Raw genomic sequence first — 21,955 nt, 5'->3', positions numbered from 1 at the left:
TTTGCAAAACAGTTGTTGATAGCACACAAATTCTGGCACTGGTAAGTCAATTAAGTCATCTAAAGCGCTAATTCATTTTAGTTGAAACTGCAACAAAACACTTTTTGGTTGATGTGGCCTCCTTGAGTAAGTAAAAATATAAAAGGAGACCAAGGTGTGATATAAATTGTGTACTGCTGATCACACACACACACACACACACACACACACTCTGGGGATTATTATTATGTCCAATGGTGTATAAAGCTGAAGAAACTTTGGGGGCTTACAAAACAAAGGATGCATGACATATACATTGAAAATTCTTTTTACGGAATTAAAACAATGTCAGCAGATGTTGGGTTTGCTTGCATTGATGATTCAGTGGTAGACTGTGGGTTCGATTCCCAGCCAATGCAAATTCTCCTCCCCCACCTCCACCCCATGCAAGAGAATCCAGTCATTGCAAAAGCAACTAACATTTGTTGGAGCAAAATCATTTGTGCGCCACAGCACAAGCCAGCAGTCTGCATGCACCTCTTGAAATTGATGGTGGTGCACAGAAAGCTTATGCCAGGAGAGTAGTATTTGCTTTTGCAACTGCAGAACATTGGATACCTTTCCTAGGTGGGGGGGCAGCAAAAAAAGAGCTTCTTGCATTGGCCGGGAATCGAACCCGGGCCTCCCGCGTGGCAGGCGAGAATTCTACCACTGAACCACCAATGCATTTGCATGCACAGCTTTCTTGCAGCAACTCTTTTTAATTACTGCAATTAGCAAGGATGCTCTTGCGCAGTCACAACCAGAAGCGTCCGGCATGATGTGCACATGCATCCCTGCAAAAAACTTCAGCTCGTGCCTGCATTGGTGGTTCAGTGGTAGAATTCTCGCCTGCCACGCGGGAGGCCCGGGTTCGATTCCCGGCCAATGCAACTGTGTTTTTTGTTTTGATTCTATTTTAAATTATGGATCGATTGACCCCGATTTCATCTAAGCGCTGCGTTCCCTTGGGCTGCTCGGAAAGAGACTGTCTTTGCTGGCCGAAGCACTGACATAAACCCACGCCCGCTTGAATTCCCAAATAAAATGAACTGATCCATATTTCTTCAAAACCTTCACAAGAAGTCTACTGTTTTCTTTAGTTAGGCTAACTTTTTAAACATTCCACAAGAGGAAATGCCTGCAGGTTCCTTTTTTAGAAGCTTTGTGGGTTTGATTTTTTTTGGTACATTTTTAAATGCAGTTTTAAAGTGAACCTCAGCATTGTGCACGATAAGAGAATGTGTCAGTATTTCAGGGTTCTGCATTTTATCCGTAAAATGTGACTTTTTTTTTTTACCACCACAAAAGTAAAATGTTGCATTGTAAAAAATACTACTAATAATAAAAAAAAACCCAAGCCCGCAATTTGGAGTTCCAACAGTTAACAGGATCCCACCCTCCGCTCTCCTTTCGAGGAATTGCAACCGCGATCGCGCGTGTTTTTTTAGACTCGGAAGCCCCACTGCGGTCGACTGGAGTTCACATCCCCACGTTAACGTGTCGCGATGCAGAGAGAACGGCAGCTCCAGCCCGGCTCCCTTTTGCTTCTCTTCTTCCTTCCCCTCCGCCTGCAAGACCCCGGAGGTCAGCTCTCGCCCTGTTCGAAGGCCTCCCAGTCTCCGGTTGCTGCAAACCCCGCTCCTGCACGCTGGTTTCCAAAGAGCCAAGTTTTTGCTATTTTGCATCCACCACTTTTGCATTATTAATTATTATTATTATTATTATTATTATTATTATTATTATTAAATGCTGCGCTGGGAATCACACTGATAGGATTCAGGCCGCGTTCAGACTACGCATCATCCGACTCTTTGCAGAATATAATAATATTAATAATAATATTATTATTATTAAACGCTGCACTGGGAATCACACTGATAGGATTCAGGCCGCGTTCAGACGACGCATCACCAAACTCTTTGCAGAATATAATAATATTATTAATAATATTATTATTATTAAATGCTGCACTGGGAATCACACCAATATGTTTCAGGCCGCGTTCTGACGACGCATCATCCAACTCTTTGCATAATATATTATTATTATTATTATTATTATTATTATTATTATTATCTTCTGCAAAGAGTCGGACAGTGCGATTCCCAGCGCAGCATTTTCAAAAGGCTGACCCTGCAGGATTTTCTTGGGAGGCGAACCCCGCCACCTCCAGGCCACTGGCCGTTCAACCAGTTGGGACTGGTGGGAGCTGGAAGTTTAAGCCCTACAGGTTCCCCAGCCCTGCTCCAAGCACGGGGGACGGGACACATAGACTGCACTGCAGGGTTGTAACCACACCTCTCGGCTCTCGCCTACCTTTCGTCTACGACAGGCATTGCCAAACTCGGCCCTCCAGATGTTTTCGGACTACAACTCCCATCACCCCTAGCTAACAAGACCAGTGGTCAGGGATGATGGGAATTGTAGTCCCAAAACATCTGGAGGGCTGAGTTTGGGGGTGCCTGGTCTACGATATGGGAATAATGGGCTACATTGCAGGGTTGTCGTAAGGCCCTGTCTCTTTTGTCTTCCGAGGGGCACAGGATGGTGGGGTACACGGTTCCCCTCCTCCTCCCCACGTCGTTCTGACAACAACCCTGTGAGGTGGGCTAGGCTGAGAGGCAGGGACTGGTCCCCAGGGGAACACAGTGAGCTCCACAGCCAATGAGGGATCCAAAGCCTCTTCTTCTACCCAAGGTCCTAGTCTAAGACTCTAACCATCACCTAGCTGTTGTTGTTGAGTCGTTTAGTCGTGTCTGCCTCTTCGTGACCCCCTGGACCAGAGCACGCCAGGCACCCCTGTCTTCCACTGCGTCCCGCAATTTGGTCAAACTCATGCTGGTCCCTTTGAGAACACTGTCCCACCATCTTGTCCTCTGTCGTCCCCTTCTCCTTGTGCCCTCCATCTTTCCCAACATCAGGGTCTTTTCCAGGGAGTCGTCTCTTCTCATGAGGTGGCCAAAGTCTTGGAGCCTCAGCTTCAGGATCTGTCCTTCCAGTGAGCACTCAGGGCTGATTTCCTTCAGAATGGAGAGGTTTGATCTTCTTGCAGTCCTTGGGACTCTCAAGAGTCTCCTCCAACACCATAATTCAAAAGCATCCATTCTTCGGCGATCAGCCTTCTTTATGGTCCAGCTCTCACTTCCATACATCACTACTGGGAAAACCATAGCTTTTACTATACGGACCTAGCTAGGGGTTACGTTGACCTGGGCAGGGTGACATCTGAATGCTGAGAAGCACACGTGAACACACACGCAAACCCAAACTCCCGAGACTCCTGTAAAATTAGCAAAGATATATCATAACTGTCACAATCTATGTTGGAAATGTAAAGAAAAGGAAGGAACCTTTTATCATATGTGGTGGACCTGTCCCAAGGTGAAAGACTTCTGGGAAAAGATTTATAATGAATTGAAAAAATAATGTTGAAATATACATTTATAAAGAAACCAGAGGCCTTTCTTCTTGGAATAACAGGCTTGGAATTGCCCAAGAAAGATGTTAAATTATTTTTGTATGCTACAACTGCTGCTCGAATTTTACTAGCCAAAAAGTGGAAAATGCAAGATCTACCAACGGTGGAAGAATGGCAGATGAAGATGATGGATTTTTCGGAGCTAGCTGACCTAACTGGAAGAGTCCGTGACCAGAAGGAGGAGATCAGGAAGATTGGATTAAATTTAATGATTATTTAGTTAAATATGTTAAGTTAAATTAACTGAAAACAGTTTGCAGATACTTAGGATTTTATTTAAGTTAAGTGATGAATTATTATGTTTAATTTCATAATGAAAAGATCTAAGGATGTTAATGTTCAAGTTAAACTTTATAAGAACTGTGATTTGGAATACCGTTAAAAGGACATGCAATGAAATTCAACCAAGGGGAAGCGAGGAAGTCACTTAACAATGTTAATAAGTGTAATTTTTAATAAGGTTATGAGTTATGTTGGTTTGTTTTATGTGTTTGTTTGTTTATAATTTTGTGAAAACCAATAAATTTTTTTGTTAAAAAAAAAGAAAAGAAATAAAACCCGAGGCAGAAAATAAACGTGGACTCCTGAGCTTATTTTCACCGCATTTTTTCAGAATTGCAGGGATGGAAGGGAACCCTGAGGGTCCTCTAGTCCAGCCCCCTGCAATGGCAGGAATGTCAGCTAAAACATAGAAATCTCCAAGGAAGGAAGGAAGCAGAGTGTTGCTGCTGCCACTTAAGTGAAATCGCAGCCGCAATCTAGAATTTCTTCAATTGCTCCTTAATCAACGCGAGTGATTCCTTCGCAGCTACAGTTAAAATGACATTGTCAAAGGAAACCCGGAAGTGCTGCCTCCGGACGGTGGAGGCGCTAGTCTTTGAAAAAAATCCCAGCAACCCCTCTATAGTCAACGAGCCAATCGGGCAATCGTAAGAGGGAGAAACTGCCAGGCTTTCGCTTCACTTCCTCTACTGCGCATGCGCACATGGGGGGGCGCATGCCCAGTGAGCTGCAGCTGCTCTTCCCCCCCCCCCCCCACCGCCTGGGAGCGATGGCGGCGATGGAGGCGGTGAAGATGGCGTCGCCCAAGAGCGCGCCCAAAGACGCTCAGGTGTGGGGTTGGGAGGGGAGGCGGGGAGAGCGGAGAGGGGCTGCCGGGGACCCCCACCCCCTGGGCTTGCAGGGGCTGCAGCTGCAAGGAAAACGGTTGCATTTCCTGCTTGCAGCCCAGTTTGCAGCCCGTAACGGGGATCCTCCCTCTCACGCGCCCTTCTGCTCTCTTGGTTTGCACAGGTGATGGCCCAGATCCTGAAAGACATGGGGATCACGGAATATGAGCCACGGGTTATAAATCAGATGCTGGAGTTTGCATATAGTAAGTTGTCTCCATGCTGTGTGGGTTTTTGGTTTTTTTTAAAGTAAACAAAATGTCGCCTCCATGTCAAAGGTTTGGGTCAATTTGCCCCCGCCAGGTAGGAGTAATAATAATAATAATAATAATAATAATTTATTATTTATACCCCGCACATCTGGCTGAGTTTCCCCAGCCACTCTGGGCGGCTCCCAATCAAATGTTAAAAACAATACAGCATTAAATATTGAAAACTTCCCTGAACAGTGCTGCCTTCAGATGTCTTTTAAAGATAGGATAGCTGCTTATTTCCTTCACATCTGAAGGGAGGGTGTTCCACAAGGTGGGCGCCACTACCGAGAAGGCCCTCTGCCCGGTTCCCTGTAACCTCACTTCTCACAATAAGGGAACTGCCAGAAGGCCCTCGGAGCTGGACCTCAGTGTCCGGGCTGAACGATGGGGGTGGAGACGCTCCTTCAGATATACTGGACCGAGGCCGTTTAGGGCTTTAAAGGTCAGCACCAACACTTTGAATTGTGCTCGGAAACGTACTGGGAGCCAATGCAGATCTCTCAGGACCGGTGTTATGTGGTCCCGGCGGCCACTCCCAGTCACCAGTCTAGCTGCCGCATTCTGGATTAATTGCAGTTTCTGGGTCACCTTCAAAGGTAGCCCCACATAGAGCGCATTGCAGTAGTCCAAGCGGGAGAGAACTAGAGCATGCACCACTTTGACGAGACAGTCCGCAGGCAGGTAGGGTCTTAGCCTGTGTACATACAGTCATACCTCATGTTACGTCCACTTCATGTTACGTTCTTTCAAGTTACGTCCTGTGGCGACCCAGAAGTACCAGACAGGGTTACTACCAGGTTTTGCCGCTTGTGCATGTGCAGACGCGCAAAATGATATTACGCGCTTGTGCAGAAGCGGTGAATCGCAACCCGTGCGTGCGCAGATGCGCCGCTGTGGGTTGCGCTCTTTTCATGTTGCAAACAGGCCTCCGGAATGGATCCCGTTCGCAACCAGAAGTACCACTGTACAGTGGACGCTCGGGTTGCGAATGTGATCCGTGTGGAATGCACATTCGCAACCCGCATCTGCGCATGCACGGGTTGCGATCCAGCGCTTCTGCGCATGTGCAAAGCGCGATTTAGCACTTCTGCACATGCACGGCTGCCAAAACCCAGAAATAACCCTTTCCGTTACTTCTGGGTTTCGGCAGTCCACAACCCAAAAAAACGCAACCTGAAGCGCGTGTAACCCGAGGTATGACTGTATTGTTATAGGATTTCTAAGGTCTCCGATATATGTTGATAATTGCACAAGGCAAACACACCTTGGGCCTTGAAGCCCTGGTACAAAGTAGCACAGGAGAAATTGGTGAGAGTGCCAGCAGCTAGCAGAGAGAAATTGCTTTATTCTGAACTTCCCTCTTTACCCAGAAGTCTGAGCTCCTGGCAGAACCAACTTTCTGTTGTTATAGGAATTCTAAGGTCTCAAATATAGAATACATGTTGATAATTGCACAAGGTAAGTATATAAACCACATATCTAAAACAGTACAGGAGAGCAATCCGAAAGCCATCTTGGCTCTCGCTAAAGACTCAATATTTCCTCTGTCTCCTTAATCCCCCTTGCCTGAACAGGTAGGCAGATAGCAATCAGGGGAATTTCCTGAAGGGATTCCTCTCCTATATTGATGAACCTCCTTTGTATTAATTGGGATTGTTTGCTCAGATGCTCTGCACTGAGGGATGTTTGACAGGCATCTTGATTGTCATATCAAATGCCAAAGTAAATTCTGTCTGGAACTATGTGAAACTTGCCAAATCCTCAGGAATATCGCACCTTGGCCTGCCTGAGCCACAGCAACCCCACTTTAGGTGCGATGTAATTTCTGACTGTTTGTATAGGGGGTGTGCTTCTTCTCTGTGCCAAAATGCAAACCTTAAAAAGAGAGGTTTCTTCTTGGTTCGGGGTCTTTCTTGCCTCCTTGCAAGGAGGAGAGGGAACTCTGTTGCAACAGAAAAATAAATAGAACTCTGTTGCAACAGAAAAATAAAGATCTACCTTGCTTTCACTGCCTCCTGCCTCCATCCATTCATCTCTGACCAATCAGGGACTTAGAGGATTCAGTCCCTTGGGGGAGTTGGGCAGCAAAAGCCAACCCACCCCATTTTTTCTATATCACCCCAAACTTGGATGGCTTTAAGAGAGGATCAGAGGATAATAAGGCTTCCAGTGGCTGCTGTGGGCTGCCTCCACTTTCAGAGGCACTTTCTGAACCAGTGTTAGTGTCAAGATGCCGTCAGCAGCTCCCAGCTGGTTGCCCAGGAAAGTATAGAGACAAGGAAAAGTTTCTTACAGTCCTTTTTCATTTCAGTCTTTACAGAGAGAGGCTATAGAACCCAGCCTCTTGGATAAAAATAAGAATAAGAATAATTTATTATTTATACCCCGCCCATCTGGCTGGCCTTCCCAACCACTCTGGGTGGCTTCCAACACAATACAGTGGTACCTCTGGTTACATACGCTTCAGATTACATACGCTTCAGGTTACAGACTCCGCTAACCCAGAAATAGTACCTTGGGTTAAGAACTTTGCTTCAGGATGAGAACAGAAATTGTGCTCTGGCGGCGTGGCAGCAGCAGGAGGCCCCATTAGCTAAAGTGGTGCTTCAGGTTAAGAACAGTTTCAGGTTAAGAACGGACCTCTGGAACGAATTAAGTACTTAACCCGAGGTACCACTGTATTAAAATACAGTAATGCTTAATGGATAATGGTGTTGTCGCTTGTGAATCTCTACACCCATCTCTCCCACTTCCTCATTTGTCATTCTCATCACCTCCTCTATGGGTGCTGCTATGTGCCTTTGAGCTCTTTGCTCTCCTACTTTTAAGGCCTGCCGGGTTCTGGGAGATGGAGGGTCTGGGATGCTTTCTAATGCCAACGTGTCAGCTAGGTGTTGCTCCGGCTCTCCTATGATCTCCCAACTTTCCCCCTCACCTGTCTCTGAGCTGCGACCTCCCTCAAACCCCTGTTGTAAATCTATACTGTCTTCTTTCTCCTCCTCCCTGGAAAGGTGAGGATGGGGAGGCGATCTCCACCATTCCTCCTCTGCCCAGTCCCTGACAGTTAGGAATGGGCTAGCTGCTAGGCACATTTTGCACCTGGCTATCTGCCACTTGCGACCAAGTGAAGATGCCTGGGCGCCATCTGGAGGTGCATGCCTGGGGATCCTTGGATCGCAACTGTTTTCGCACACTAATCCCCTATCCTGTAATAATAATAATAATAATAATTATTTATCATTTGTACCCCACCCGTCTGGCTGGGTTTCCCCAGCCACTCTGGGCCAACAAAGATTAAAAATACATTAAAATGTCACACATTAAAAACTTCCCTGAACAGGTCTGCCTTCAGATGTCTTCTGAATGTCAGGTAGTTGTTTATCTCTTTGACATCTCATGGGAGGGCGTTCCACAGGGAGGGCGCCACTACCGAGAAGGCCCTCTGCCTGCTTCCCTTTAACTTGGCTTCTCGTAGGGAGGGAATCGCCAGAAGGCCCTTTGCGCCGGACCTCAGTGTTTGGGCTGGACGATGGGGGTGGAGACGCTCCTTCAGGTATACAGGACCGAGGCTGTTTAGGGCTTTCAAGGTCAGCACCAACACTTTGAATTGTGCCCGGAAACGTACTGGGAGCCGATGTACCAGTAGGTCTTTCAGGACCAATGTTATGTCGTCTCAGCGGCCGCTTCCAGATCCCAGTCTGGCTGCTGCATTCTGGATTAGTTGTAGTTTCCGGGTCACCTTCAAAGGTAGCCCCACGTAGAGCACATTACAGTGGAATTCTACCCATTATATATTATCTAAACAATCAGAAGTGAGTTTCAGGAACCAAAAAATCATATTGAAAAATATGGTTTTTGAGCCATCGGGCCCCAAAAATGGCAACTAGACATTCTGTTTTGGCAACTGTAGCCCTTGTTTAAGGAGCCATTTGGTGCCCAGCTTATATATCTGAGTTTCTATCACTGTTCTGAACACAGATTTGCTGGGAATCGCAAGTGGGGAATCGCAAGTGTTGTCCTCAGGTCCTGCGTATGGGTTTCCCAGAAGAGGCGCCTTGTTGGCCGCTGTGTGAACAGGATACTGGGCTAAATGAGCCTTTGGCTTGATCCTGCAGGCCGCTCTTATGTTCTTGCATTCTGGCTTTTACTTCCTTACAGGATATGTGACAACCATCTTGGAAGATGCCAAAATTTATTCCAGTCACGCAAAGAAGTCGAGCGTCGACGCAGATGATGTGAGGCTGGCTATCCAGTGCAGGACAGACCAGTCATTCACTTCGCCGCCACCCAGAGATGTATGTTTTAACTGTTTTAATTATCCTTTAACTGTTGTTGTTATTATTATTATTATTATTATTATTATTATTATTATTATTATTACCTTGCGTGTAAAGGGCCTTGAGATGGCAGTTTGAAAGGCGATTAATACATCAGTGATGTTTTAATACATCAATGGCTCTGGAACTTTCTAAATCATCATGTGAGACAGTGGTACCTTGGGTTAAGCACTTAATTTGTTCTGGAGGTCCGTTCTTAACCTGAAACTGTTCTAAATCTGAAGCACCACTTTAGCTAATGGGGCCTCCTGCTGCTGCCACGCCGCCGGATCACAATTTCTGTTCTCACCCTGAAGCAAAGTTCTTAACCCGAGGTCCTATTTCTGGGTATCGAAGTCTGTAACCTGAAGCGTATGTTAACCCGAGGTACCACTGTATTGGGGAAAGGGAAGGATTCTTATTATAGCCATACATGAGCATAAAAGGTAAAGGGACCCCTGACCATTAGGTCCAGTCGTGACCGACTCGGGTTGCGACGCTCATCTCGCTTTATTGGCCGAGGGAGCCGGCGTACAGCTTCCGGGTCATGTGGCCAGCATGACTAAGCCGCTTCTGGCGAACCAGAGCAGCGCACGGAAACACCATTTACCTTCCCGTCGGAGTGGTACCTATTTATCTACTTGCACTTTGACGTGCTTTCGAACTGCTAGGTTGGCAGGAGCAGGGACCGAGCAACGGGAGTTCACCGTGTCGCGGGGATTCAAACCGCCGACCTTCTGATCGGCAAGTCCTGGGCTCTGTGGTTTAACCCACAGCGCCACCCACGTCCCCTATACACGAGCATAGCTCTGTGCAAAATTAAGGTGAGCAGGGTAGACAGGGCCCTGGGGTGTGTTTGGAAGTCAAGCAAGGCCATCGCCTTGCTCAACTAAGCCGGTTGGAAGTGCCTGGGTAGATCACTTGGGAGCCACATATATATAATTCTGGGTCCTTTTATGGAAGGAAGGTGGCAGGTAAACAATATCTAACCAAGCAAATAAAAGGTAGCAGGGAGAGGCTAAGGATAAGAGAGGCTAAGGCCCCATCCACACCTTGCATTTAACGCGCTGCGATAGCACTTTAAACAGTGTTGACTCCCCCCTCAAAGAATTCTGGGAGGTGCAGTTTGTTAAGAACGCTGAGTTGTTTGGAGAGCTCTTTTCCCCCTCTCAGTTTTCAAGAGATACAGTGGTGCCCCGCAAGACGAATGCCTCGCAAGACGGAAAACCCGCTAGACGAAAGGGTTTTCCGTTTTGGAGGTGCTTCGCAAAACAAATTTCCTATGGGCTTGCTTCGCAAGATGAAAATGTCTTGCGAGTTCCTGCGGGGTTCCCCCCCCCCCTTTTTCCCAAGCCGCTAAGCCGCTTATCAGCTGATCCGCTAAGCCACTAAGCCGCTTATCAGCTGATCCGCTAAGCCGCTTAACAGCTGATCCGTTAAGCCACTAAGCCGCTTATCAGCTGATCCACTAAGCCGCTAATAGCGCTAATCCGCTAAACCGCTAATGGGCTTGCTTCGCAAGACGAAAAAACCGCAAGACAAAGAGACTCGCGGAACGGATTCTTTTCATCTTGCGAGGCACCACTGTACAGTTTTCAAATAATAGCTCTGTGAGGGGAATAGGGGCATCTTAACAACTCTCAGCATCCTCAAGGCCAAGAGTTAGCTCAGTTGGTTAGAACGTGGTGCTGGTAACGCCAAGGTCACGGGTTCGATTCCTGTATGGGCCACCTTCCTATTCCTGCATTGCAAGGGGAGTTGGACTAGATAATCCGTGGGTTCCTGGATCCAACTCTGCAATTCTATGATTCTTACGTACTTAACAAACGTCAGCTCCCAGAATTCTTTGGCGGAATTCATGACTGTTTGATGTGCTTTAAGCGTACAGTGGTACCTCAGGGTACATATGCTTCAGGTTACATACGCTTCAGGTTACAGACTCCACTAACCCAGAAATAGTGCTTCAGGTTAAGAACTTTGCTTCAGGATGAGAACAGAAATCGTCCTCCGGCGGCGTGGCGGCAGCGGGAGGCCCCATTAGCTAAAGTGGTGCTTCAGGTTAAGAACAGTTTCAGGTTAAGTACGGACCTCCGGAACGAATTAAGTGCCACAGGGTTCTGTCTTGGGCCCGGTCTTATTCAACATCTTTATCAACGACTTGGATGATGGACTCAAGGGCATCCTGATCAAATTTGCAGATGACACCAAACTGGGAGGGGTGGCTAACACCCCAGAGGACAGGATCACACTTCAAAACGACCTTGACAGATTAGAGAACTGGGCCAAAACAAACAAGATGAATTTTAACAGGGAGAAATGTAAAGTATTGCACTTGGGCAAAAAAAATGAGAGGCACAAATACAAGATGGGGGACACCTGGCTTGAGAGCAGTACATGTGAAAAGGATCTAGGAGTCTTGGTTGACCACAAACTTGACATGAGCCAACAGTGTGACGCGGCAGCTAAAAAAGCCAATGCAATTCTGGGCTGCATCAATAGGAGTATAGCATCTAGATCAAGGGAAGTAATAGTGCCACTGTATTCTGCTCTGGTCAGACCTCACCTGGAGTACTGTGTCCAGTTCTGGGCACCACAGTTCAAGAAGGACACTGACCAACTGGAACGTGTCCAGAGGAGGGCAACCAAAATGGTCAAAGGCCTGGAAACGATGCCTTATGAGGAACGGCTAAGGGAGCTGGACATGTTTAGCCTGGAGAGGAGGAGGTTAAGGGGTGATATGATAGCCATCTTCAAATATATAAAAGGATGTCACATAGAGGAGGGAGAAAGGTTGTTTTCTGCTGCTCCAGAGAAGCGGACACGGAGCAATGGCTCCAAACTACAAGAAAGAAGATTCCACCTAAACATTAGGAAGAACTTCCTGACAGTAAGAGCTGTTCGACAGTGGAATTTGCTGCCCAGGAGTGTGGTGGAGTCTCCTTCTTTGGAGGTCTTTAAGCAGAGGCTTGACAACCATATGTCAGGAGTGCTCTGATGGTGTTTCCTGCTTGGCAGGGGGTTGGACTCGATGGCCCTTGTGGTCTCTTCCAACTCTATGATTCTAAGTACTTAATCTGAGGTATCACTGTACGCTGTCAATGTGGCCTAGATGTGGACCAGCACTTTGTGATTTCCCCCTTCAACAGTATGATCGGTGCTGAGGAGGAATTTGAGAGGAGCTTAGCTGTAGAGCTCCTGTTTTGCATGCAGAAGGTCTTAAACTTAATCTTTGGCATCTCTTCCAGGTCAGGCTGGTTGAGACTCTGGCCTGAAACCCTAAAGCAAGCATAGGCAAACTGGGCTCTCCAGATGTTTTGAGACTACAACTCCCATCATCCCTAGCTAACAGGACCAGTGGTCAGGGGTGATGGGAGATGTAGTCCCAAAACATCTGGAGGGCCGCGTTTGCCTATGCCGGCCCTAGAGAGCTGCTGCTTCCAATCAGAGAGCCCAATACTGAGCTTGCTGGACCAATGGGCTGACTTAGTATTCAAGGTACCTTCCTGTGTTCTTATTACTTCTTCTTCTTTTTTTTCTTCTTGGAAAAAGTTTTTGCTAGATATTGCGAGACAGAAGAACCAAACGCCGTTGCCTCTGATAAAGCCGTACTCGGGCCCAAGGTTACCGCCGGATAGATACTGCCTCACAGCGCCAAATTACAGGCTGAAGTCTTTTCAGAAGAAGGTAAGGAGCCTACCCAAAATGGAAGAGTCTGTCTGCCACACACTCTCCCTGCTCACTGAACCCTGTAGCCTCTCCAGCTTCCGACATCTCCTCCTCCTAGCCTTCTTCCTCTGTCTTTTAAATTTTCTTTTAATTAACGTTCTTATGTCACATATGTATACATTATCACATTACATCACAGGGCATATTATAATTTCCAACATGTATACAAAATTTATATACCAAATTTGTGTACCTAAAGAAAGGAAAAACAGACAAAGCTGTTCCAAAATCATATATGTACCAACACTTTGGACTTCCTGTCTATCCCGTTGTATATTCCTTTTTTACAAATGAATGTACTCTTTATTATTATATATTTCTTTACATTTTATCTAATGCATTCCTATATCAATATGTACCCTTAATCTTATTTCTCAACTCAATCCTCTCCAACGTCACTCGAATGCTAGCATAGATAGCGAACCTTTACTATATTTTTGAACATATGTCTTATATCTATCCCATTTTCCCATAAATGTTTGTTTTGAGTTGCCTCTCAGGCTGTTTGTCAACTGTGCCATTTCAGCAAATTCTTGTTGTTTGTTATGCCAGTCCGTTATCGTCTTCTTCCTCTGTCTGCTCATCGTCATCTCACCACCGTTCCCGGTCTCTGAGCCTTTTCCTCCTGGGGTTTCCTTCCACCATCCCTCCGCATCCAACCAGCCCATGACACAGTATTACTGAATGCTCGGCCCTCCCTTTTAAAACAGGCCGTTTTCTGAGCCAGTGACCCTGAATGACCTATTTATTGGGTGCTGCTTCGTTCCAGCTGACTTCCTCCGCGGCACGGATCACGGTGCCACGACTGAGTGTCGGCGCCGTCACCAGCAGGCCCAGCACGCCAACGTTAGGCAAGTGTCAGCTTCTGATTCTATAGAAGACTACCTGACTTTTAGAAGATGTCTGAAGGCAGCCCTGTTTAGGGAAGTTTTTAATGTTTGATGTTTTGTCGTGTTTTTAATATTCTGTTGGGAGCATCCCAGAGTGGCTGGCTGGGGGAAACCCAGCCAGGTGGGCGGGGTATAAATAATAAATTATTATACATTTAAAGCGCTCTTATTCCACTTTAAACAGCCATGGCTTCCCCCAGAGAATCCTAGGAAGCATAGTTTGTTGCTGAGAGTTGTTTGGAAGCCCTTATTTCCTTCATACCGTATTTTTTGCTCTATAATACTCACTTTTCCCTCCTAAAAAGTAAGGGGAAATGTGTGTGCGTCTTATGGAGCGAATGCAGGCTGCGCAGCTATCCCAGAAGCCAGAACAGCAAGAGGGATTGCTGCTTTCGCTGCCCAGCGATCCCTCTTGCTGTTCTGGCTTCTGAGATTCAGAATATTTTTTTTCTTGTTTTCCTCCTCCAAAAACTACTTGCGTCTTATGGTCTGGTGCGTCTTATAGAGCGAAAAATACGGTAATTCCCAGAGCTTCCTAAGAAGAGGTTAAACCGCTCTGGGAATTGTAGTTTTGTGAGGGGATTAGGAGTCGGACACGACTAAACAACAACAAGCAATTCTCAGCACCCTTAACAAACCACAGCTCCCAGAATCCTTTGGGGAAGAAGCCATTACTTTAACGTGGCACCATCATGCTCTAAATGTATATTTTCAATGTGTCCTATGGCTGTTTGATGATAGTCAAAATAAGAAGACGACTGATAAAACACAGATAGCAAGAGAAGAGGGGTGAGAGGTAAACAGCAGTTCCTGGGGGAAGCCATGACTGTTGAGCGATAATCTACTTTAAATGCATAGTACAGATGGAGCCTTATTCTTCATGTTTTTGACTGGCAACCTCCATATGTCACCTTGGATTTAAAAACAACGGGTTGCTGCTTCGAAACTGAATCCTGGTTGTGTGAATTTCAGGAACACCTTCGGCGCAGACGGTGTCCGTTTCAACGAAAGTTGGCACTCCCATGCCTCTGACCGGTCAAAGATTCACGGTGCAGATCCCAACCTCCCAGACCTCCGTAAAATCAGGTGAGAGCAAGCCACGCCACCAGGTGTTATAGCTGCAAAGCTTTTCCTCAAATGGGGGAGCCAGGACTCTGCGGTACAAAAGCTAAACCTTTTGGCGGGTGTGAAAAGTGTGAGCTCAAGTGTAAGGTAAAGGTAAAGGGACCCCTGACCGTTAGGTCCAGTCGCGGATGACTCTGGGGTTGCGGCGCTCATCTCGCTTTATTGGCCGAGGGAGCTGGTGTACAGCTTCCGGGTCATGCGGCCAGCATGACTAAGCCACTTCTGGTGAACCAGAGCAGCGCACGGAAACGCCATTTACCTTCCCACCGGAGTGATACCTATTAATCTACTTGCACTTTGACGTGCTTTCGAACTGCCAGGTTGGCAGGAGCAGGGACCGAGCAACGGGAGCTCACCCCGTCACGGGGATTCGAACCACTGACCTTCGGATCGGCAAGCCCTAGGTTCTGTGGTTTAGACGACAGCGCCACCCGCGTCCCTTGATCTCAAGTGTGCCTTCTCTTTATTTGCAAGGTTTGGAGGGGCTGTTGGTCTCTGTGCTTCTTGCCTTGCCAGCCCCAGTGGGCACTAGCCGCTGCTGAGAATAAGGATGGGCAGACCATTTGCTTCTCTTGAACCTAAGGCAGAGGAGCTGTTGTGAAGGCTGACATCCATTTCTAGCCAGAGGACGAAACCCCATACCTGTGCCACCTTCTTGGAGGGTAGGCTATTGGGTTGTTGTTCGTATTTTTATTAGGTATTTTGTGGTTTTATACAGTCATACCTCGGGTTACAGCTGCTTCAGGTTGCATTTTTTTGGGTTGTGGACCGCCGAAACCCAGAAGTACTGGAACGGGTTACTTGCGGGTTTCGGCACTCACGCATGCGCAGACGCGCTACATCACGCTTTGCGCATGCGCAGAAGCACCGAATCACAACTCGTGCATGCGCAGCTGCGGGTTGCGAACGCTGCAGGTTGCGGACATGTGTCCCGTACGGATCACGTTCGCAACCCGAGCATCCACTATATCTTGATTTTATTCTGTGGACCGCCCCAAGTCCCCTGGGTATAGGGCGGTATATAAATTCAATAAATAATACAGTCAAACCTCAGTTGTTGAACGTAATCTGTTCCGGAAGACCATTGGACTTCCGAAACGTCAGATGACCGAAAACTGAAAGTGGAAGCCTCAATACAGTAGGGCAGGGGTGGCCTGCTTCCGAGAGACTGCGATCTACTCACGGAGTTAAAGACTGGCAGTGATCTACCCCCTTTTGGGGGGTTCAGATCAAAGTTGTCGAGCTTTTTTGAGGAAGGAGACAGGCCTGTTTCTTTGGGGTTCAGGTCAAAGTTGCTGAGGTTTTTTTAGGGAGGAGTAAAGCCCCGTTTTGAGGGGGGTGCAGGGCAAAAGTTTTGAGCCTTTTTTTTAGGGGAGCCAAACTTGTTGAGCTTCTTTGGAGGCAGCCAGTGATCTACCACAGACGTCCAGTGATCTACCGGTAGATCACGATCTACCTGTTGGACATGCCTGCAATAGGGAAACGCAAAACGGAAGCCATGTGGCATGTTCGGCTTCCGAAAATCGTTTGAAAACGGGAGCAGTTACTTCCTGGTTTTCAGCATTCGGGAGCCGAAATGTTCAAAAATGGAGGTTTGACTGTAATAATAATAAAAAGTGCAGCTCTGGGCATCCTGAGAAACGCTGAATGAAAAAGGTTGATGCAAGTTTATTGGCTGAGAATAATGGCTGTTGCGGAAGCCACTTTCATGGGTTCCAGAGGCCTGCAAAGTACACAGGTTTTCTATAGAGGCATCCCCTCGCCTTAACTTCACATATGCTTAGAAATTTAGTCACCTTCACAGAGCAAAAGCATGCCTGTCTTATCAGAGCTGCATTCCTCTGTGCGAAAAACAGGGTGTTTACTCTTCACCCAGCTGCCTCAAGGCTGTTTCTCCTGCAAAAAATATTTCCGGCGCATCCTTAACTCAGTCTGGATAGAGGGAGCCAGCTGGTCTCCTTACACTGAAGTTGAATGTTGGAAGATTCAGGGCAGATTAGGAACAAAGTACTTCTTTGTGAGGCACACAGCTGTAACTATGGCACTTTCTGTCATTAATTCTACTCAATATCGATCCAGAGCAGAACTCTGACGTACAGTTGTCAGAGCAAAAACTTAAAACACGTTGCAGGATTCCCCAAAAAATAGACGAAAGGCAATTAATATTTCATCCAGCAGAGCTTTATTGCTACTTAAGGCAAATGAGCACAATGGTCACAAATCCAATACATTCAGGATTGGCACCGTCCATAAGAAATCCAGTTGCAGCAGACTTAACTTAAACATACAATAACTTATAATAAGACTAAACCTTAACACTGTATAGAGAATTGGTAGAGCTGATTGGGAGAATCAAAAACCAGCGTGATGGAGCTTTCCAAAAAGACTGGAGTAAATTTGTATAATATTTGAAGGATAATTGAAGAACAATTAACAACACTAGCGGGGTTGTTCTGAAAAGACCTGTAACAATGATTTCTGCCTTTTTATATTTACTCAAAATTTGTGATAATTGGAATAAGTGAAATGTAAATTGGAAGAGGTACAAATGCTAGGATATAGAAATGAATTATGAGAACCATGAGACGGGAGGGAGGGAAGTCGATTAGCTCATATGAGCAAAGAGTTAAGGTAACAATAAGGATGTATTTAAATATTATAAAATGGAAATGTAATTTTTTTTTAAAAAAAACCCACTGTATACAAAACACCACACCAGAAGGAAGAGAGATAGAAAGAGAAAGTGTGAAATCCAAGTTCCTTCTGGCCTTATTACAGTCAGCAAGACCTTGGCAGAAAGACATAACAGGACCAGTTTAAGCCAGCTGTACTCGGCTTCTCTGAAGGAATAACTGAAAACATCACAAACCTTCAGCTTGTTTCTTTCACACAGAGAAAAGCTCTCAGAACCCTCTTGAATTAATTAGAATAGGAAAGATCTCTACACATCAGATCAATATTTTATTTTCTTCTACTTTATTTTCAGTACGAAATTAGAACAAAAATTACAGAAAATCCAAAAAGAAAAAGGAAAAACAAAACAAAAAGAACAGAAAACAAAGAAAACCATACCATTATAACAAACTTTACGTACATATACACATATACATTGACTTCCTTCCTCTGTTTTGAGACTTCAGAATTTTTAATCGTTCTGAATTGTTGTGTCTAATGTAAATTACCTCTATCTTTATACCATTTGCACCGTTTTTTCAATTTCTTTAACCCTGCAAAGCTTCATTCATAACATACCGATATATTTACTCCAGAACAATGTTTATTTCATGCAGTCTTTGACACAATCCCATTCTTCTGCTGATTTTTGGTCCAGTTGTCCCCTTAAGAATGCTGTAAATCTTGCCAGATTTATATATTCACAAAGTTTAATTTGCCATTCTTTTATTGATGAGGTCCCGTCCCCCCAGCTTTTTGCTATGAGCATCCTGGCAGCTGTTGTTGCATAGAGGAATACTTTCCTTTGATTGCCTGGAATATCAATATTTTCTGTGCCAAGAAATGCAAACTGACACTTGTTTCCGCGTGTGGCAGTGATGACCAACAACCTAGATGGCTTTGAAAGAGGGTTAGGCAAATTCAGGGAGGAGAGGGCTGTGCTTGTGTCTCTTCCTGAATGCTGGCTGCAGAGGGTGCAATTCTGCCCAGGTCCTTGCTGGTTTGCCATAGGCAACCAGTTGGCCACTGTGAAAACAGGATGCTGGACTAGATGCACCAATGGCCTGATCCAGAAGTCAGACTCTTGTGTTCTTATGAGGCATGGAAACAGATAAAAAGCGAAGCAGCAAAGTAAGTCTGCTGCAACTGGATTTCTTGTGGACAGTACCAATCCTGAATGTATTGGATTTCTGACTACTGTGCTCATTTGCCTTCAGTAGCAGTAAAGCTCTGCTGGATGAAATACTAATTGCCTTTAGTCTATTTTTTGGGGAATCCTGCTTGCTCCTTCCACTTCCTAGCTATAATAACTCATGCAGCTGGCAATAAATTTGTGAGCAAGTCCTTCATAGCCTGAGAACCTTCCACCCCATCGTAAATCGATAATCATTATACCTCTGGACTTTTGATCAGCTTTAACCCAGTGGTTTCTGTTATCTCCTTAAACACCCTTTGCCAAAAAACCTGTACATGTGTACACCCCCACATGTGAACGTAATTCCCTGTTTCCTGGCATCCCCTCCAACATAGCACCGAATATTCCTTGTTTATTTGATTTAATCTGACTGGTGTTAAATACCATCTCCAAACTAATTTACAATAATTTTTTTATTCTTATAGACAACATTATCAATGTACATTTCTCCCATATTTCCCCCCAGCTTTTACTATCTATATCTATCTATCTATCTATCTATCTATCTATCTATCTATCTTATCTATCTACCGTATTTTTTGCTCTATAAGACTCACTTTTTCCCTCCTAAAAAGTAAGGGGAAATGTGTGTGCATCTTATGGAGCGAATGCAGGCTGCGCAGCTATCCCAGAAGCCAGAACAGCAAGAGGGATTGCTGCTTTCACAGTGTAGCGATCCTTCTTGCTGTTCTGGCTTCTGAGATTCAGAATATTTTTTTTCTTGTTTTCCTCCTCCAAAAACTAGGTGCGTCTTGTGGTCTGGTGCGTCTTATAGAGCGAAAAATACGGTCTATCTATCTATCTATCTATCTATCCATCTATCTATCTATCTATCCCTCCATGTATCCATCTATCTATCATTCTTGATTTTTGGCATACAGACAGGCAGTATAACTATCTAACAAATATCCTTCCCTTTCTCCTCCTCAGCGACTCCAACTACCCCCACAGTCCAGAATGTGCTGATCAACCCTTCCCTGATCGGGTCCAAAAACATCCTCATCACCACCAACATGGTGTCGTCGCAGGGCAGCTCTGGCGAGGCGAACACTTTGAAGAGGAAGCACGAGGAAGACGACGACTACGATAACTTGTGAAAGGGAACGCTCACCTTTTTTTGCCTTAGTTGTGGCGCTTCCACCTCTCCCTCTCCAGAAGCCTTCAAGAATGGAGGGGATGGAGGGGCAGAAGACAAGCATATGGCTCTACTCTCCCAGTTGGCTACAGTCTAGCTGCAGTGGACCCAAACTGGGACTGATGGGAGCTTAGATGGAAAACATGTGGAAGCCCTTAGATGGTGGAAGGCTTAGCACAAGAGCTTTGGAAAAAGTTGATTCTCATCCTGCCATAGCCCATTCCTCCGATCTCTCTTGGAATTAAAAGAAGCAGCACCTGTGGATCTGTTCTGGTGGTACTCTTGTTTCCTACATGTCTTTCTTGGATGGGGGTTGCGGGGGGAAGAGTGCAGTTTTTTCTTCTTCTTTCAAATAATTTTTATTGGTTTTTACATCTATTTTCTTTGCGTAACATCATAACAGCCTTTCCCCCAAAAATAAAACATTTGGCTCCATGAGCCAGTAACTTTCCCTCCTCCCTGACTAGTGGTTTTCAAACTTAAACTCTATACCTTGCATTTTCCTCTATTTCTTATTCCTGCTAAATCTTACCCTTACATAATTCCTTACTTAACTACAATAAGTAATAAATTTATCCTTACAAAGCTTCCTGTAACCTTACTAGCGATGTTAATTGTTTACAGTTGTCCTTCAGATATAACATGAATTTGTTCCAGTCTTTCTGGAAAGCCTGGTCCTGTTGGTTCCGGATTTTTTCCCGTCAGTTTCACCAATTCTGCACAGTCCATTAATTTCATCTGCCACTTTTCTTTCGTTGTTACATCTTCTTGCTTCCATCTTTGGGCTAATAACATTCTTGCCGCTGTTGTCAAATATAAAAACCATGTTTTATCCTGCTTACATGTTTCTCTACTTACTATACCTAATAGGAAAGCTTCTGGGTTTTTTTTTTTTTTAAGTATATTTCAACATTTTTAAAAGTGCATTATAATGCATTTCCCAGAAAGCTTTCACCTCCTTACAAGACCACCACATATGGTAAAAGGTTCCATCTTTTTCTTTACATTTCCAACATAAATTGTTCTATACATTTTTGCTAATTTCACTGGTGTTGGGTACCATCTATACATCTTTTTCATAACCTTTTCTTTAAGCGAACTGCAAGCAGTAAGGGACAGTGCTGTTTTGACAAAGCTGGTTCTGGAAGCAATCTGGTTTCACGTTGCCAGGGAGTGTGTGATGGGAAAACACCTGCGTCTCAAGCTGCCCCCCCCCCTTTTAGAAATACTGAGGGGAAGAATAGCAACATCATTATACCCTTTGCTTTGGAGAGCTGTGTGTGTGCGAGATGAGTTCAATATAATATATAGTTAATATACATGTGGGAAATGGGGGGGAAAGCAGATTTCCCTCTCCATTTTTGTGTGTGATTGTTATTTTCCCAGCCTCGTTATTCTTGAAAACCTCCTTGCCATGTAATACCTGTTCTAGTAAACAAAGCTTTTTCTCAGAATGGATTAATCAGTTCTGTTTTTACGCAGCTGGGTTAAGAAGGACTCGGTCGATTCAAAGTCATAGCCCTGTTTTGCAATTGGGCTAATAGGATCTAATGTAGCAGTTAACAATAACAAATTAATTCTTGCTCTTCTTTGGCAAACACTCATAGCCAAGTAATATTGTCTTTCATAAACACGGTTTTAACAGTGAGTCCGCAAGTGACTGTGGAGGCCAATTCTGGACCCACACATCCTTCCACAGTGGGGACATTGGTTTCCGGGCAGGAGTTGATCATGGTGTGGATTTGCCAAGCATGCCTTCCTCTTAGCACGTTTCTCCCTTTCATCCTGAGTTCAAGTGTCTTCAAAGCCCAAGACACCTTTGGTAAAGGCTGTTCTCCAGTTGGAATGCTCGCAGGCCAGTGTTTCCCAGTTGTTGGTGTTTATACTACATTTTTAAAGATCTGCCTTAAGTGAGTCTTTAAACCTTTTGTTGACCACCAGCATTTTTAAGTTTGGAATAGAGTAGTTGCTTT

General features: G+C 45.3%; 1 protein-coding gene across 1 annotated transcript; it reads left to right on the top strand.

The window, feature by feature from the left end:
- The first annotated feature begins 4,494 nt into the window (after nt 1–4,494).
- LOC308462328 (transcription initiation factor TFIID subunit 9-like) lies at nt 4,495–20,244 on the top strand. Its single transcript, XM_080979984.1, has 7 exons — nt 4,495–4,610; nt 4,793–4,874; nt 9,081–9,217; nt 12,788–12,922; nt 13,734–13,815; nt 14,827–14,940; nt 19,778–20,244. The coding sequence occupies exons 1-7, from the start codon at nt 4,497–4,499 to the stop codon at nt 19,942–19,944; spliced, it is 831 nt and encodes a 276-aa protein (XP_080836110.1). The 5' UTR covers nt 4,495–4,496; the 3' UTR covers nt 19,945–20,244.
- The last annotated feature ends 1,711 nt before the right edge of the window (nt 20,245–21,955 follow it).

Source organism: Podarcis pityusensis, assembly GCF_964106645.2.
Source record: "Podarcis pityusensis genome assembly, chromosome: 13".
Classification (NCBI taxonomy): domain Eukaryota; kingdom Metazoa; phylum Chordata; class Lepidosauria; order Squamata; family Lacertidae; genus Podarcis; species Podarcis pityusensis.
Note: the sequence above shows the minus strand (reverse complement) of the source record. Positions and strands in the feature narration are given on the sequence as shown.

Excerpts from the sequence above, each read along its gene's own strand:
- LOC308462328 (XM_080979984.1), top strand. The coding sequence starts at position 4,497 with ATGCCCAGTGAGCTGCAGCTGCTCTTCCCCCCCCCCCCCCACCGCCTG. Across the intron at positions 4,611-4,792 it reads GCGCGCCCAAAGACGCTCAG|GTGATGGCCCAGATCCTGAA; the intron begins GTGTGGGGTTGG and ends TGGTTTGCACAG. Across the intron at positions 9,218-12,787 it reads CTTCGCCGCCACCCAGAGAT|TTTTTGCTAGATATTGCGAG; the intron begins GTATGTTTTAAC and ends TCTTGGAAAAAG.